Source organism: Thermobia domestica, chromosome 8, assembly GCF_964235325.1.
Source record: "Thermobia domestica chromosome 8, izTheDome1.hap1.1, whole genome shotgun sequence".
Classification (NCBI taxonomy): domain Eukaryota; kingdom Metazoa; phylum Arthropoda; class Insecta; order Zygentoma; family Lepismatidae; genus Thermobia; species Thermobia domestica.
The window spans coordinates 195,942,746-195,962,988 of NC_137461.1; the positions used below are offsets into that span (position 1 = coordinate 195,942,746).

General features: G+C 34.6%; 1 protein-coding gene across 1 annotated transcript in view; it reads left to right on the top strand.

Annotated features, from left to right (window-relative positions):
* The first annotated feature begins 700 nt into the window (after window positions 1–700).
* The window catches only part of LOC145692413 (ATP-binding cassette sub-family C member 4-like), a 93,361-nt gene continuing 73,818 nt past the window's right edge, over window positions 701–20,243 (top strand). Inside the window, exon 1 of the mRNA XM_081767719.1 lies at window positions 701–892. Coding sequence (XP_081623845.1) covers window positions 701–892 — 192 coding nt within the window. The remainder of the gene's footprint in view (window positions 893–20,243) is intronic.

A 20,243-nucleotide genomic window follows, 5' to 3' on the forward strand; every position in this document is an offset into this window, starting at 1 on the left:
AATTTCATTCTGAATTCGAGATCAAAAATATCAGATCTTCTAAATGTATTAAGCTTATCGCGCACAAGATGGCGTTAGTAATCTGAGATCTCAGAGTATATGATTGGCAGCGAACCAAGCCTAACGTCATTTGATAGCTGATAGTTCAAGGTAGTAGATGTAAAAAAGGCGGTAAAATTCTTATAATCAGACGAAAGGTATAGTGCTATGAAGATGAGTGAATTTTCCGCATAACTGCGTTACATTTTGCAATTTTATTTCGATAATGGCGCAAATGCTGTGCAGGCAGGTAAAGAAATTTGTGCTGTTTATGGGTAACATACGTTATTGTTATCAAAAGTAACAGCCGAAAGATTGTTCAGTTGCTTTTGTGCTGTAAATTTCTATGTCTAAGATGATCCTTGCAGTGGGTAACTAATTACAGCCGAAATTATAATATTCTAGCAAGAGTCGAGCAAGATCGGCATGTAAGCAGTCAGATATTACCAAACACCAAAACATCCAATACCAAATAATGTTACGTCATTTTTGGAGGAAGTTACTACAAAAATGAAGCTCCAAGTTTGGGTGCTGATTAATCTTACTAAAACATTTTCTCGATCAAATTTCTAGCTGCTAATCTCTACTGAACCGTAACGAACTCCAATCAATTCTGACGCGGTTGATCAGCAGTGATGAAAAGTGGATAATCTAGATAACAATGTGCAAAAAAATCGTGATCGAAGCGAGGCGAAGCTCCACAGTCTGCGGCAGAGCCCACTCTAACGCTCAAGAAGGTTACGCTGTGCGTTTGGTGAGACTTTGGAAACACACTGCTCGTCAGATGCAGTTGCCGCCGAGCAGAACGATAGAATCAGACTTGGACTGTCGACAATTAGCACGAGTGCATTTAGTAATTCAAAAGAAACTGCTGGAACTAGTCAAGATAAAGGGTGTCGTGTACCGCACTGAAATGCCAAACCGCATACATTTTTAAGGATCAGTAAGAAATTAAGAGAACTTGACTAGGAGACTTTATTGTATCCAGTATATAGCTAGGACTTAGCACAATCAGACTATCATTTGTTTCTGCTTCATCAGAAATCCCTGAGTAGTGCTAAGTTAATTTCAAAAGAGGTCTGTAAGATCCACGTGAAACAATTTTTTGCCCTGAAACCACAAAGGTTCTATACCGACGAGATTATGACCCCCCCCCCAAAAAAATACCAGAAGGTTATCAAAGAAAATGCATATGTGACTTCATACTGTAATTTTTCAATAACAATATATGTATTTTCAATGTTGATCACCAAGGGCACAATACATTTTAGACAACCTTATATCATATAATATTATTATACAATTATTATACAATATATAATATTCTAAAATGTGCAATAACAGTGTGTGTGTATAAGAATACTGTGCATTACATTTTACATTAATACGGATCTTCACTTTTCATCTGTTTTATCTTTATGATGGTGTAACTTTTAACAATATTCAATATTTTTTTTTATATTCCATGCATATTGATTGTATTTGACTGACGTTTCAAAAACACTGACTGTACTTATCTTCACAATTGTATCGTGGTGAACATAAATCATTAATCAGATAATGGCAACTTTTGCAACAAATGCAAAGTGTAGGAATTAAATCTGTCATATCTGTAGTTTGGTGTGGAGAAGAAACAAACTTCTAAACCAAAGGTCTAAACTCAAGTTATAATTACAAACTACGCCAAAGATAATTGACTTGTATCATGATAAAAGAAATATGAAAGATATTTTGAAATGAAGAAAAGTAACATACAACTTTGCAAGCCGAGACTAAGAAACCTAACGTAATCACACTAAAGACGATTCGTTTACCGCGTAGTGATCGCGGTTCAGTGATCAAGGCGCACGACCAGTAATCTGTAGTTTTTTGGATCGAATCTCCGTCAAGGAAGTATTTTTTCTTACTCTAGAATTTTTGGTAGCGATGACACATGTTTTATTATCTTCAGATATTTGAATACTCGGACGTTTCAATATTTGAACTATCAAATCTTCAAAAACAATTATTATTATTATTATTAACTAATAATAATTATTATTATCTCATAGAAGATTAAAAGCTAGGAGCTAAATATCACTCAGGTCATACCATTACAAGCAGAAACGTGACATTTGGCAAGAATATTTCGGTTTTGTTTAATGTTACCCACGAAAAGCGGAATTTCTAATCTCGTTTCTAAAAGAAACAAAATAACATTAGAATTAACATTATACATTCGAGACGAGAGAAGGCTAACTCAAATTATCGTCTTGCTTTGGAAATAAAAATCGAAACGAGACGAAAAGTATCGTAAACATTTCTCGTCTTTCCTCGATTCTCGAAATACTGTATATCCATTCTTTAAGTAACAATTGCTCCGTAGACTGAATCTCATAGGCTACAGGCTATTTTGTTACTTTGTATTTCAGAGCTCATTGAATTATGATCTGTGTAGGTATTTTTGTAGCAAAGCTTTTATAATTACCTCTGCATATCCTAAAAGTTGGTTTATTATATGCTTTATTGTTGAGTGATATTCAGTTATTTTTACTTCAGTTATTTTCCTTAAAACATATAGTAGAATATTTTCGACATGTAACTTTAGTGGAACGCTTTCGTTTAGATTTGGGTTATGTTACTTTTCTTCATTTGAAAACGTCTTTCGTGTTTCTCTTATCATGACATAAGTCGATAATCTTCGGCATAGTTTATATTAATAACTTGAGTTTAGACCTTTGGTTTAGAAGTTTGTTTCTTCTTCATACCAAACTACAGATATGACAGATTTAATTTCCATACTCTGCATTTGTTTCAAAGCAGTCGCCATTACCTCATTAATTATTTATGTCCGCCACGATACTAACTCAGGGGGAGCTTTTAACACAAAGCGCAGATCCATTTGAAATTGCTTTTATGCGCATGAAGTCACGATAGAAACATGTGAGATTTTATAACTAGAACTAAAAGGACGCTGTGTGTCGCTTTTCCACGAGAAATAGTTAAACCAATTGAAATTGAGTTTTGAACATATTTTGCACCTGCCTCAAGCCAGATTTGAGTTATGCAATTTTTATTCAAATTTGTATCCTAATGCAGGACAAAGACGTTCAGATTGAAACCTCACCAGCACTCCAAGTTAGGAGGTTAAAATTCGGAAGAGAAACTCTTAATTAGAAATAAGTGTCTCAGCGTTTGCAAAAATACCATTTCCAAAAGGGAAAGGAAGTAATTTCTATACAATTTTGCTTTCCGATTTGTAACCATATGAAATGAAATTTTGAAAATATTGTAGTTAGCCCTGGGTAGACTCGTCTGTTTATCATTTCTCTTTCATTAAATCCCATATCCAAAGGGATGCCAAATGCTTTTCCTAAACATTATTCTTTCCGAGCGAGGAACTAATGTATTGATAATAGAGGATTTAAGTACTAGCGAGGACATTCTGTTTTCGCAATACACGCTGGCTACTGAAGTTTTTCATGTATATATATATATATATATATATATATATATATATATATATATATATATATATATATATATATATATATATATATATATATATATATATATATATATATATATAGGCTTATTTTGAAGATTTACTGCTGATTGGTGTTCTATTGTATGAATGTGTGTGTACAATGTGGGTGTTATAAACTGTATTTAGATGAATTCAAGTAGTTCTTCTTTTCTTTTGTTTTCTTTTTGTTTTTCCTTATTTTTTTGTCTTGTAAGTGTGCACTATTGACAAAAGTCAACATAAAAAGAATGGTTCACTACGTGGTTGCCAGATGTGCTAAATACAGCAGAAAAAATTAAATTGCAAACGTTGTAATTGTTCTTGTATGAGAATTTAGCGTCGTTTTCAGCAGTGAGGAATCCGAACCACATTAACTCGCGACGGGAATCGAAGCCCATCTCTCGCGCCGAAGGTACATATAACCATGAGGAAGCTCCGGTGCAAGCTGACTCATGTTTACAAACAAAAAGCGAAATCATTCAGGTTCACTCCTATGACCTATAGACTTACGGAGACTCATAATTAATGAAAGCGAATTGTTATTAAATAATTGTTGAATGAGGTGTGCGAGAGAGAGGGAGACCCCCAAGGGAAAGCCCACAGATATCTACTACAAGCTTACATGGTCTGGGATCGTACCAATGACAACTCGCACTAGAAGTGAGAGCTATTTACAAAACGTGAATTCTTTAGTGCCGATAGAATGACCACTTCACTGTTTCAACTTCCGCTGTGTGTTGCCAAAGTAACAAACCAGTGAAAAGATTTCCATATCTTGCTGGATACATCGCTCATTGAGGAAGAAAATATGACACGATAATGGATACCATCTACCTCCCAATTAGGTAAAGCATCTGAGAGTTTGGCAGAGATTTTGTTCTCGTGGTAGTCTCAAAGGGCGCTGACCCTGGGGCCAGCAGGAGCCTGCACCGCCAAAATTTAATTGGATTCCCAGAATTTAGATATTCTGTATTTGCTTGAACCTTTGCTTTGTTACATGACAATGATACACATACACCTGAACTCCTCTACCCGATGTTATACAGAAATCGGCACAGCTCCTGGTCTCCACACTTGATCAGAGAAATGAGTGACAAAACCAAAAGAATTCGAGCTGATTTTCAATTATGTAAATGACAGCAGTAAAAAACGTAAACACAAAATGATGGGAAATATTTTTTGCCAGCTAACAAATTCTAGCTACTACCCAAAGAGGGTTACGTCCTCTGTGGTGGAAGAGATGCAGAAGTACTATTGCATTTTTTTAAAAAGGAAAAATAAGTGAGAAATATCATAATGTGCATGAATCATCAATTAAGCTATTGTGAGCACTAGGATGTTTATTCAAATAAAGTAATGAATAGGAACAATGACATTCAAAAGTCAAATTCAGTCTAAAGAAGAAGATTGTCGTCAATTAAAATGAACCTAAAAACAAACAATTAACCAGAGGGAAAAGTACGCAAAGATTAATATCATTATTTCTTCTGCAAATGCCAAGCGTCGTCCGTCTATGGCTGTGTAATTCTCTCGCTATGCTCCTACAGTGACGCAATATCACCAGCGTCTATTTTCCGATATTACCCAACCTTATTACTCTATGAACCTCGGTACTAACTCGTAGACTTGTACATTTATTATGATATTTTAATATCTACATTATGAGTTTTTATTTCATTATTTAATAATTAAATATCGTTAAAAGTTATCGTTTGATTCGAATTAATATGAAACAATTATTGTGATATTGAGTTAATGGTAAGATCGGCTTCCAGTTTACAATCCAAAAGTAATAGATCAACTTGCAATGGTAAAAAATATTATGAGGAGTGTAGACATGTGTTTTAAGAAGTGAAAGTTGTGAAATCCGTTTCCAAATCTGTTGGGTATTAGTGAAATAAAATACAATAAACTGTCTTGGATTAACGAACATCATGATTCGTAATTTCTTTTTTCAGCTTTCAACAATGAAGAGTAATTTAAACAGTATTTTAAATATATTTTAAAATGGATAAAATTCAACGCTTTCAAACAAATGGATTGAATATTGACAAGCCTAAAGAAGTATTGCCACGTGAAGCCATTATTCATATGAAAGCGAGAAATGGGAATGACAATTGTAATGGTACTGCTAGCAAAACAGATATCACACAACGCAATAAGAGTCAAGGCCGCAGATTTACTGTTGTAAATAATTACAAGCAAATACAATGCTTTTCTGTAATAAATACTTCCTCAGCCAAAGAGGTTCAGCCATTCACAGTATTGTCCGTTTACTGTAGCTTGGCGCTGTTTGACATAAAACCTGGCTAGCGAATCTTAGCAGTCCTTCCCCTTCTTTCCCCTTATCGCAGTGGTAACAGTGGCACTAACTCATCAACTTTAGCACTAGTAGGGTTTGGTATTTGCAAGTTGCGTAAATTTCGAAACAGGTTACTTCTTCTCTAATCAGGGCCATAACTTGTGTGGAGCAGGGGAGGGGCAACTACCCCCCAGAGAGGTTCCCCGCCGTTTGAAGGGGCCCATTTTGAGACAAAATTTTCTTAATCCATATACGATACGAACATGAAATTATAAATGAAGCATCAAACAGTTTCTCTACATTACATAAAGCAGCGCACAAAAGGTAAATGGGCCCTAGAAATAACATTTACTCGTATGGTTTTGAGATTTGTCAATATTGTCCCCTTAATTAATTTGTCATGTATGAAAGAGGCCCAGGGGCGTAAGTAACGGCCCCGCTGACCTTGCCGTGAGGGAGGGCCCACAGGCTCCGGGGGACATAAATAGAAAGAGAAAGATATAAAGAGGGGGCCCAAAAATGGGAAAAAAACTTTTTCTAGGAGGCCCAAATACACGTATTAATGCTTGCCCCCCAGAAAAAATCTAAGTTACGGCACTGTCTCTAATGTGAATTTATTGGTACAGTTCTGCTAATATTAACTATATCATGTTGGTCTCTTTAAACCTTGGGCCGTGGAGAGAAACAATCTTATCTTACAGGAGCATAGTATTCAGATTTTAAGAAGGTGGGGAAAAGAGAGCGAGGATGAGAAAGATAAGAAGAAAGAAAGAAACGCTTCTACATATAGTACTTCATAATGAATTTAAGCACATATAAACGAAAAAGAGATATCGGAACCCACCACCCTATTTGTGGAAGTGTTGGCAACATAATATTCTGGAGGAATATATTTCGCACCAATTCTGGGGCCTCAATGTTTGGCACAATTCTGGCCTTACAGCAGTGGCGGATCCAGGGAGCGATCGGGGCGATTTCCCCCCGAGAGGAAACTTTCTTATTTTATGTATTTAAATAAAACCTACCCCAGAGTTTGGAGCTCTTAAAAGTAGCTCTAAGTAGCAGTATTAAAACCCACCGCCCCCCCAGAAGTCCGTCCTGGATCCGCCCCTGCCTTACAGAAGCTATCGTCTAGGCATTCACCTCGTGGGACTGAGGAAAACCTTAATAAGGAATACCAGCCAGAGCTGGGTTGATGCCCACGCTCGATTTACTTATTTTAATGCCTTTTTTAAGCTGGACAGTGTCTGGTAAGGGCACCCAAACATGGCAAATGCGTACCGCTTTAAAATGTTTACATGTTAATATTCGCTTTATACTGTACTTTGAAAATGTAATTCAATGTGTATTATATTCTTCTTACAGCAGCATGCTTTATTCCCTAATACTTTAAGTCTATAGTTGTTAGTATTTATAATTATTGCATCATACTAATCCTTCTCAAAGCTCGTTCAATTAGTATGAAATTCTAGACTTGGCAGTTTGCAACATTGAAAACCTTCATCAACAGGCAATAATGTGTCGAGAATATTTCCACCTATACTCGCATTGAAATTCCCAGCCCCTGTTTACAATCAGTACAATATGTTTCTGTTGCTTTATCATGAAACCAACGCTGTCCAGCGAACCTAATGGTCTTCGCTCTCTCTGTTTATTGTTTACAATACAAACTGCAACCTTCCAATATTGCCAGGCGTACAAGGTTTTCGAACAAGAACACCTGTACAAAATTGAGCGTACATTGTATGTAAGATTGTATTACATAATAACTAACTCAATTTGTCATAACGTTAATATCTCAGTCATCTCAAAAGCAGCAATTTATATAGCAATAACAATTGTTGTATGACTGTGCAGAAGTAGGTACGCTCGCTTCGGCGATTCATGTGGCTGGCAACCATGAATTAACCATGTAGGGGTGAGAAGCAAGGTTTTGACGCTCGCACTGCAATTGTTTTTTGTAAACAATTTTCCATCCTAGAGTGAACAGACAATACAAAGATTCAGCATGACATATCCAAGAACACACATCGGTCGTAAATTGAAACAAAATGCTGTCAACGACTTATTAACATATAATTTTTATGACCAAATCCAAAAAATCATAGACTAAAATATGTGGCCTGCTGGTACATTTAAAAGCCAAAATTCCAATCCTTCGTCGAGTTCCGAGAGGAGCAAGATTGTTGGTAGCAGATTCCTTATATGAACTGGTTCGAAAAACAACAATTACTAGGACTGATTTTTGGATAGACCTTTTGCTTTTTCCCTACGGAGTTCTGTGTGTCCCTCCACATTCCGAAAAAGTTACTAATCTTACAATATGGGTTAAGCAAAGAGTTCGAAATTAGTCGGAATATCGTCATAAAAACATATATACCTTGCCAGTTACCAACAAATAAATCTGTCAACTTCAAGAGTATTGAGCACAAATTATCAGATGGAGATTTTCTTGGTGCAGTGAGGCTCTTAACTTGGGAAGACGTCATGAAATTCCAGATTCATCAATGTTAGAAGCTCTAAGAGAAAAGCATTCTGCTCACTCACATTCATTAGCTACTCCAGAGCCCCCGGAGACCAATCCTTCAGTAACCAGAGTCTCTACCGATGAATTCATTAAGGCACTCGTTCTTGTTCTCGTTCGGATCAGCTGGAGGAATGGACAATCTCAGGCCATCGATATTAAAAGATATCATTCTTAGTCAGCAATGTAAATCAAAGGATCGTCTAGTCAACTGCATATGTAATCTATTACACATAATAATATCTGGAAAGATGCCAATCTTTTTAAGATCTATTTTCTTCGGCGCGTCATTGATAGCACTCAGAGAGAAAAATGGAGAGATACTCCCAGTAGCGGTTGGAAACCGTTTGGAGACACTTTCCATCAGCTAAGATAATTTGTTTCAAAATAAGCGAACCGTTAATAGATATGTTGTCCCCACATCAACTAAGCGTATTTATACCCTCTGGAGCTGAAGCTGCCGTACATACCACCAGAATGTTTTACTCCTTTCCACACTCACAAGTGAAAGCGTCTGTAAAAATCAATTTCAGAATTGCTTTTAATGAAATCAATCGAGATTCCATGCTAGTTGCAGTAAAAAATCATTTTCCGAATTTCTATCCCTATGTTCTTCAGTGCTATTCTGAACATAGCGACCTATTTGTAGGAGACAATATCATCTTTTCTCAACAAGGTGTTCAACAGGGCGATCCCTTAGGTCCAGCACTGTTTGCTCTGACCCCTCTCACAAATTGTCAATAAAAAGAAAAACAGAATTGAATTTGTGGTATCTCGACGATGGGACCATAGCCAGAAATACTGATGCAGTACTACATATAGTATGCGGCAAAACAAACAGTACTGAAATCACATCGTTGACATTTATTTATTTATTTGTTGTACAACATAAAAACATATGAAATGTTGTCAACTAAATGTTATTCAACACATATTGTAAATTTAAAAGGAATCGCGCCTGTACATAATGTGTTTAAAATGTTGATCATTACATCGCACACATTCTTCATAGCGGTCGTGTGGATCGATGAACGTGTTAGTGAACACGGGTTGTTGGAAAGACAAAACAAAACCGAATCTTCTCTCTTAATCCCATAGTGGTAGGAGGTTAATCTTATAGTGGTAGGGGGTTATCTGTTCGGTAAAGTGTTTCCTTCAGCATAGAGGCATCTGGAGCCGTGAGGTCAGGAGAGTGGGAAGGACATGGAAAAGCTGTTCCACGGGAAATCAAGCAATATCTAAACTCTTGTGAGCACAAGGGTAAATGACTCACTTGCAGTGTGGACAGTAGCTCCGTCTTGCTGCAACCACGCAAACGGCAAATATTTGGCGTGGGAAAAACCACGCAAGTCATGCAAGAATGTGTCAATAATCAACTGTCGATTGATGTAGAGATCAAGATACACATGGCTTTCATCAATGAGCTATGTTCAGTTGATGAAATCTTCATCTTCATATGTTATAGGTCCAGAACAATACAGTAGACGAGCGCTCATCTGGAATTAGATGCTGCCTCACACCGTATGAGCGGAAATAGTGCTCGACAATAAACACCTTCTCATCTTTTGGGAGTAACATTATCTTCACGCGCACACTACGCTAGTCTATACACAACTGAACACACATGGGCGCTTCTAGCTCATACCACAGTGCACTTGCGCGCCATACATATGCGAATTTCAGTACTGTTTGTTTCGCCGCATACTGTACTCTGGACAACATCCACATATAGGCAACATCCATCGGTTTACAGCTCAAACACTCAAAAGTGCGAAGTGAGTTTTCTATGCGCTATAGAACATAAATACAAGGTCTTTATAATAAATTTAATGAGTCCACACCCGGTATACAACTACTGACATCAGCTAATGCTGAACTCCTATGCGTAGCGCTATCATCAAAAGCCAGAAAGAAAATATTGTTAGAGAAAATATCGAAATTAGAATTCTTCTTGAAACATGAACACAAACCGAAATTATGGATTACAGGTGGTAAGACAAAGATTCACTTATGACTTTAACTTATAAATATGTTATCTTTGACGTTACTACCTAGGTACCTTTATGTAAGATAATGATTTTAATACATTACATAATGCAGGTAACAAAGACTTCTTTAGGAAACAACTAACAACCAAACATTGTGAAAGCACACTAAATAAATTATAAAAACACGTCGCTATAAAACATTATAAACATTTTGTAATAACTAATTTCAAAGTTTTGAAAGAGGATAGATTTATTTGTGAAATGTAACAAATTAAACTTACCAAACTGTAACTCAATAAATTTTATTTTTTATTTTATATCTTATGTCCTATCGAACACAGGCTTTAATCAAAATCTATTAAAAATCCTGAGAAGAATATTCGGACCCAAGAGGAACAAGAATGGGGAATGGCGGAAGCTTCATAACGAGGAACTACATAGTTTACACGGTTTACCCAACATTGTTAGGGTCGTCAAGTCTAGGAGGCTTAGGTGGGCAGATCATGTAGCTAGAATGGAAGAAAGTAGAAACGTTTTCAAAGTCTTGACTGGTAGATCCATAGGAAAACGACCATTAGGAAGACCTAGGCGCAGATGGGAGGATAATATTAAGATGGATCTCGCAGAGATAGGAATACAAAGTAGAAACTGGATCCAATTAGCTAAGGATAGAAGTCAGTGGAGAGCTTTTGTGAACGCGGCACTGAACCTCCGGGTTCCATAGGCCATAGAGTTAGTTAGTTAGTTATTAAAGTTAGATACAAAAATTTGTAATTTCGTGTTGTCTTATAAGTACATTTCACTAAGATTGAGAAAGAACTGTTAATGAATTTATGTTGCAGGAAATCAAATTCTCTAGTCATTTTTAATGTAAATTTGTTTTCCATTTATGTTAATTAGTTACAATATTATTTACTCTTTTAAGAATTTGGCAAGCTGTATTGATTGAACAGTTAATTCAAGGCACAGAATATTCATGGCTAGCAGTGAAATACAGAAGCTACCTTCAAGGGATAGGTATATGTTGCTGTTCAGCTATCCATGTATTTTTACACCAAGGCTGGGACATAGGTGCCGTGTCTCTCGGGATGAAAATGCGAGTAGCAGCTTCATCATTACTATATAGAAAGGTAATATAGTGGAAATCTTGGATGTTAATGTTATTAACTTTTAAACGTGAATTAAACCTAATATAAATGATTTATTCTTATTATTATTTCCAGTATCAGTTACCAAGGCCGAAATCGTAGATAATAAATTAATTGATATGCTAATAAAACTATAGTAAGGGCAATGGGTGGTGATTGAAATAAGTACAAGAATAATGAAATATTTGACACAAGATAGACAAAATTTGATATTAATTGTCATAAACGAATTGCATCTCATACTATTGTGGAACAATTAGAGGAATGAGAAAAAGAACTAGTTTCTGCACACAAAAAATAATGGTCAAGTCAGATAATGTTCATAAATCATCTAGTTGGATGTAAAATAATTTTATTTACAATGAATATCTCAGTGCTCTAAAGATGTTCCTACTGGCTAAATGGTTATCTCTTTCGCCTTTAATGTGGGAGACTCATATCACTTTCAGATGAGGGTTCAACTTTTAGCTGCGTTCCCTCACAATGATTGTTGTTATTTAATAATTAGAGAAACCAGCAACGTGCATTCAATAGGAGCTTCAGTAAGCATGTCGTTGTCTTTCCAGACCATCACCGGCGATGCTCAGACATAGTCTACTTATTCCTATTTTTTCTCTCTCTAAATCTTAGATAAAGCACGATTCCCATGTTTTTTATATATATGAACCCGATTATTGTATGAATGAACAGTAAAGAGACAGGGTAAAAAGAATACTGGAGAACATGTCGCATTTTGAATTTGCGTCACTCCAGTATTTCAATCTTTTTTTTTAAATAGTGAGATAATATTGCCAGCTTACAACCCTGCAGGTGATTCAGTTGAATTCAGTGTTGGAGGTCTACAGATTTTTCACACTGATTCAGATAGTAAGAATTTACATATAATTATCTTCAGATTTCTTTGACAAGTGCATCGCTATAGTAAATTTCCAATCAACTTTTTTGCAGCAATATTATAATTTAATAATTCATACATTTAAAAGAGAATTATGCAACATAATATGCAACTTACAAATTCAAATACGTAATATTAGGCCTACAAACAAATATGTTTGGCAATATTATAATTATACATTTGTAGTTTTATAGCTTCTATGGATATTATATACAGGGTGTTTCAAAACAACACCGTCAACATTTGGAAGGTGATTCCTGACACCAAAATAAGACGAAAAGCATAGACCAACCTGGGTGCACAAATGCTTCCTTTCGGAGTTATAGGCTGCCGAAAATATGAAAAAATGAACTTTAAAGTACCATAGCTACAAAACTGTGGGACCTACCGTAGTCGGATCAAGACTTTAATTAGGAACTAATATGTGCTCTATCCAAAAATACTCACGCAACAATTTTTGTACAGGCAATTTGGTTACGGGTATATAATCTGAAGTACTCACTAACTACCTCTATAAAAATTGTTGTGGAAGTACTGCAGGATTCTGAAACTCGTATTTTTGGATAGAGCACATATTAGTTCCTTAGTAAAGTCTTGACCCGACTATGGTAGGCCCCATAGCTTTGGAGCTATGGGCATTTAAATTTCATTTTATCATGTTTTCGGCAACCTATAACTCCGAAAGGAAGCATTTGTGCACGCAGGTTGTTCTATACTTTTCGTCTTATTTTGGTGTCAGGAATCATCTCCCAAATGTTGTCGGTGTTGTTTTGAAACACCCTGTATATTATGTCTATTAAAAGTTCGACAGGTTAGTAGGTTTGAGAACCATGACATACCATTGAGTGAAACCACTTAATATTTAAGATATTGATGACATACTATGAATTATAATATTCACTCAACGAGGTGACATGTTAGTCATCTCGAATAAACTTCGGCTTGCAACACTTTTAATAATTATACGGCCACGATGGGCAGCACCCAGTGGTTTTCTTCTGAGCAAAAAAGTGCAGTGGAGATGTACTCCCATTGCATTGCTTCCCATCTAATCTCTTATCGAAAAGGGAGCGTGGTTTGGCCCATTTCATCACCCGTGATGACAATTGTGGTATTTTCTGGTTATGAGCTGCTTTTTTTGCGTTCCAAGGAAAGAAACCAACTCAAAATAAACCAGCAGTTGCAAGTGTGAAATATATAACAAAATAAATAACAAACAAGTTATCAATTTCTCTGGAAACTAATCCCTATCCTACAGAGCGATGACATGTAATACACCTGGAAGTTTGTAATGAACGAAAGTGATCTGCTTAACCCATGCCAAGACAAAGCCTTAGGCGGCTCCTACAGAAGCTTTGCCACACTTTTATCATTGTCATAAAACTTTTGTCAAGAAGTAAATAACCATTGGAGGAAAGAAATCAAGTTTAACCATATACGCAAGGTACTGATGAACTCGGTGTACGTCTCTATGTTGTTCAAATTTACTTATGACAGCAGCTGTTCTTATATCGAAATCTATATACTCCTTTTCCCTGCTTGTTAATCATGTTTAATTCTACCCATAATTGCAGTGCGTCCTGATGTAAAATATCTTCCCTTAAAACAGGGACGAGTTCGACACTGTTTGGTTGACATTTTGCAACTTTTCGGATTAATCTATTGGGCCACCCTTCTTCAATATTTGTGGTCCTGTCCTTGTGTCCAAAACAATTTTAAACATCTTTAACAGTGTTATTTTCAAACCACTGATACACAAAATAGTCTTTAATTTTTTGCATTAATTCTATAGGTTTCCAATATTTTTAACAATGTATCGTCGAGGTCCGTAGGAGGCAAGAAAGTTAGTTTCTGCCATCCTTACAAACTGCCTCAACTGCTCATTATCTCTGTACCGTTTTCCGATAACCTGCATTTTTCACCACAAACACTAATTAAAGTGGAACTTAGAATTTTGTAATTTGCACGCGGAAAATGTTCCTCACACAGCCGTTATTATAACAGTTTCAAAATCTATCATTATAACGTAGGGATTGAATGCAAACAAAATTGATTTCGTAAGTTAAAGAAAAAAAATCACGCAACTTCCTTTTTCCATGTTGCGCATTAATAGGGGAGACCGGGGCTGGTTGGCAGCAGGGGCTGGTTGACGAACTGCATGTAACTCCTTCATTAATTAACATAATGAGCTGTTGCTACTGTCATAAAAAAGCGACCTATGGATGCAGCTGCCACCTTCATATGGAATTTGTAACTTGCGGATTATGATGTCTATTAGATAAAGAGTGTTTTTGCCAGTCTGAAGTATATTTTTTCAGTTATCCGTTACAACATCACAGAATCGTCACTACTTGGAGTACAGAGGTAAGTAATATAGCATTAATTAGATCTAAACTTTGTTTTTATGGATATTCAAACAATAAAACGTAAATGCCAAACAATTGCTGAGCAATTACGACTTCGTTGCACAACATGATCTTGGGGTTAGTTGGCGTATAGCATTTCGGGTTGGTTGGCAAGTGCGCCCAAACAACCCCTTGTGAAGTTTTATTTCATTTTATTTTTATTGTTACATTGTTTGTTTTATTGTTACATTGTTTGTTTTATTGTTATGTAGTTTACAGTTCTACCAATCTTTTACTTCAATGTTATAGAATAGCATGCACGTATTGGATCACTGTCAAAATTTAGAAATCGAGATAAGACTGTATGCCGGACTCTGAATTTTCTGAATAGGCCTAATTCTCAGGATCAAGAATATTTTGTATGTGCTCTTTTGTTACAAAAATAGAGGCCTAGTTATTGCTTTTTCTTTCTTTGTGGAAAGTAGGAAATAAACTGCATTTCTCGATAATTCAGCTAAAACATATCTTAGTTTCTCTTAGCTACTTTGTGAACAGCGAGAAATAAACTACTTTTCTTGATAGTTCAGTTTTTCGAAATAATATGAAGAATGAATCTACAACAAATCATATTAAAACTGATTTAGTTTGATAATCTTGTAGTTTTCAATGTCATTACAACCAAGCAAGAATGAAAGAAAGAAGTTTTCATATTTCATAATGCTGATTCTTTTAAATGTTGTGAATAAAAGTCATTTCAAACTTCAAATAGCCTACTTCATTGCAATATATATAATAGAATTTAGAAAAATAACGTAAGCGACAAAACAAAAACAAATATTGAATTTATTAGAGGAAACATTGGTCTGACCGTACACATCCATTACATTGCAATACAGTGTACCATCTGCTAATAAAAAAAATAAAGAATGAAGAGTTCGCCAACCAGCCCCGGTCTCCCCTAATGTGTACAATTGATCAAAGTATTTCGGACTTGTTTTGCATGTTTCGTCACCGATTACGAGACTACTGTCACATAACACTAACATTCTCAATTTGCTATTAAACCGAATAAATCTCTCATTTGTGTTAGAATACTCATGATATTATACAAAATTTTCTCGATCTGGTGTTTTCAATATATTTTTCGGGAACCTGATGTCACTCACCAATTTTATCGACAACGGGCCAGCGGTACTCCCAGGGATGTTGCACGATCTCTATACATGCTGGATCTGTAACTTGGCAAAGACAAAATTTTGGTAAGAAAATCCAGACCTCTGTCTCTTGCTTCACCAAACCCCTAGTTAAAAATCTTAACAACATTATTTTAAAAATCAATAAGAATATTATTAGAAATGCTGTATTTGGGTTGTCATTCTAGAATACTAGCAGCGTTCACCCCGCTTCGCTGCGGTCACCCCGGAACGCAATAAACTTTGTTACTTAGATAATTTTTACTTTTTCGCTTTCAAGTGATATGATAAACACCATAGAAGATTGCAGTAAATCTTAACATTATATCGCCTGTCATTTATGTTAACCCGCCCCGCTTCGCTGCGGTCATCCCGGTGCTGGCATATTGTAAAAGTGTCTGTAAAAATAAGCAAATCAATTAAAAAATTTTAAACAGAAGATTCAAGCTATTTTCCGCTGTATATCGCCTGTCATTTATGTTAACCCGCCGATCCTCACGGTCATGCGGGTTGCATATAAATACGTTTATTTTTACCTATGATGAACTAATAACAAAGGATTTGTACGTTATGGACACCTGAATGGTCAATTATCTCAAGACACTGGTAATTAAAAATTAAAGTGATATGATAAAAACCATCTAGGGTCCAAATCCTAATAACCCCCCAAAAATGAAAGAAATTGGTTCAGCCGTATTAGCGTGATGAGCGGACAAAATTTTGTACGTTCTCTTTTATATATATTCTAGAATATAGTACTTTTGATGCAAGGAGTTGCAAAGTGATGTAAACATCTCAATTACAGTTAGTCTTGTAAGTGTTTGTAGTGTCTACGTCTTTTAATTCTAAAACTTACTCAAAAACATTTTTGTGTGCAATAAAGTGTTTTAGAAATAGACCCACATTTAAATTGTACTGTATCACCCAATCAGTGTGTTGAGAAAAAGAAAAGAAACCTATATGCTGGTAAATATACATTTTAATTAGATATTTAGAAGATTAAATTGCTGGATTCCTTCGGTTCTAATTCTACAATGTACTATATAGTAGGATTTGTAAATGGTATATAAAGAAAGTGCAAAGATATTACTGTTATGTGTAACATTCTTTATTTCATCTGTCAACTATCTTAGTATTCAGTGCACTTCTTATGTTCAAAATGCACAGTGACTTTTGTAGATATTGACACTCAAGTATGACAATGAAACTTTCATTTTCAGAGTTTAAAACTAAAGAAAGAGTCACGAATGGAAAAAGCCCTCTTAAGTACAATGGAGGATCTAGTTATTTTCGACAAAGGTGTAATAACGATGTCCTATATAATAGTGGGTCCTATAGCAGCTGCTGTTGTGACATACGTTCTTTGGAATTTTCTTGGGGCATCGAGTCTGGCAGGCATGGCCTTGCTTGTCATTCTTATTCCACTGCAATGTATGTAAAATATAAATTTCTTAATAATTGACAAGAATTATTTTCCTACGAATTCTTTTAAATCTTCTACTTTTATGCCTTTTATATTTATTAGATGGGTTAATAAACATGTTTGAACAAACCTATAATATGATAACTCTGCTTTTTATATACTTGAATGCAATGTGCATTATTTTTCATCACAGTAAGTGTTATGTTAAAATAAATCTCGTCTATTTATTGAAATTACATTAAGTACAGATTCAATGTAACTTGCCGCAGAAATGTTTAAGGATGCTGAAGTTAGAGAAAGAGATTTATTTTATTTTTCATTCATACAAAAAAAAGACTTTTAATGAAAAGTATTTAATATTTTATGCTTTTGTGAATGCGGCATTGAACCTCCGGGTTCCATAGGCTATAGATTTAATTAGTTAGTTAGTTCATATATTTTGTTTGGAAAGTATACAGTATAAGCAATATTTTGTGAATTTTCTATGTTCCTGCTTTCTTCACAATAACCCGTCTTAAAATTATTGATCAGATTCTCTATCTAACTTCAATTTTTGGGGGAAACAAATTCCAACATTACCAAATTTCAATGTCAAATTACACTGAAACACAAATTGAGAATTATAATGTAAAATAAATCTATATTAAATTTATCATTGCAGTTGTAACATCAAGAAAAATTTCCCAATTGAAGCAAGTAACCGAGAAATCAACTGAAGAAAGAATCAGATTAACACAAGAAATTATTACGGGTATAATCCAAATTAAGCAATGGGCTTGGGAAGGAATATTCCATGATAGAGCAAAACTATATATAAGGTAAATTAATATAATTTACAGTAATTTAAGAATAGAATATTTTATGTTAGATTAAGAAATGTTAAGTGCATAAATCACATTATTCTTCGGAATGGGAGGATGTTACAATTATTCTTTTTTTTCATTTCTTATGAAGGAGACCAGAACTGAGACCTAGCCTCTATGAATCTATGTGATAAAACTGTTAGATGTAAATTAATTAAATCATATTTACATTATAAAAACAGAAGCATTTAATTTCCTTGGATTAAAAAAAAAACAAATGCGTACGCATTCAGCAACTACAGTACCTGTCACCATTATTAGTTTTTAAAAAGTGGAAATGATGATATTTAAAATTGAAGTTATAGTCAATAATGTAGAGGTTTTTTAAACTTTGTTCGAAGTGTACTGAATAAAACTTCGTTGTATTAAATATACAGAGCGTGATTTAAAGTTTAACAACTTTACATAATTATATTCAATACAGTTCTAGCTTTCTCATAAGACAGGGGTTCTGAACTATTAAATACATCTTCATTATACAGTCTTTAGAATAAAACGAATGTATTATTATGATCTAATTTATTATTATAAAGGGGCAATCACATTGTATATTGGTTTACACATATATTTCATCTTCCACTCATAATAACTACGATATATCATACTATCCTCAGCGACAAATCAGTAAATATAATCATGTCAAAAATTGTTTTCCTTAGAGCTTTGTTATTTGAATATATTAAATAATAGATTTTTTCTTTAACAGGTCATAGAATTAAAAAATGGAATTGTCCTTTAACTTATTATGATATGAGATTTAGTGTGTTATTAACAAATATGATTCCCTAATTTATTTCTGAACGATTTTGATTATAGTGTTTACAACTTTAATTATACATTTACTACCTTTCTTATCTGTTTAATGTGGATCTTAGAAGTGCTTCAAGAATGATAGTAAATAGATCAGTTAATGCAGAAAGGACTTCAGGCAAACAAACTTAGTTTATAAAAAAAGAAAAATATTGGAGTTTTGAAACTATAAAATCGAAATGAATCAATTTTAGTTTCTGTGTAAATAAAAGTGATCGAATGCTATGGAGGAATATTATGTTTATGCTCATTGCCATGTTAAAAAGAAATGTTTCCATTGTGGGCTGAAGCCCTTCTTGCATGTAAATTATAGATGAAACCATGTAATTTTATTTAGTTATTACTTTTTGCTCTTTGTTGACACAAAACTGTGTTAAGACATTGTTTGCCATTTTCCAGATGTTGCAGGTTGACCAACAGAATCGTACGAAATCAACTTATAAAACAAATATAATTTTCCATGCAGAAAGAGCTTCAGTTACTGACTCAAACCCATGCTGCTTAGAATAATCAAAGTTATAATAATATCTGTTTATAAAATGTTAGAGCAATGAAACTGAAGCTCTTTGTGCATAGAAACATAGGTGTACCCAATAGGAATAAAAACCGATATTAACTCAATTTTGCCGTTTTAATGACTGAAACCCTTTTTGCATGAACTAATTCAAATTGGCTCTTTGTAGATTGAATAACTTCGTGTCACCTCACAGGAGAACAGGCTTTTTCTTTTTATTTGTTTTGAATTCTCTTATGCTGTTTATACACGATCAATGAAAGCTTGAACAAGACTCTTGTTCAAGACCATTCAAGACTATTTGATGAAATAGATGTAGTAAGGGATGTCAGATTTGTCTTGAATTCAAGAAATTTCGTTTCGATCCTGTTCTAAACAATCCAAATGCAAGAGCATTCAATAACCAATTAGCGCTCGAGTTGATTGCAGGAAAATACCGAATAACTATGTTGACGTCTTGGTGCAGAGTAGCAGTTGTTGAATAAATATCTTTTTATGAATCTTTTTCATTTTTATATGATGCTCAAAGTGTGAACTATCATAATAAATAAAAGCAAATATCCGCACTAGAAGCTAATGCAAGTAATCTTGTTAATAATATACACGATTTATATACTTGTAATGCTTGCATGCCCATAGTTAGTGTTAAATATGAAGATAATTGTAGATATAAATATTAACTTAAGAATTTATT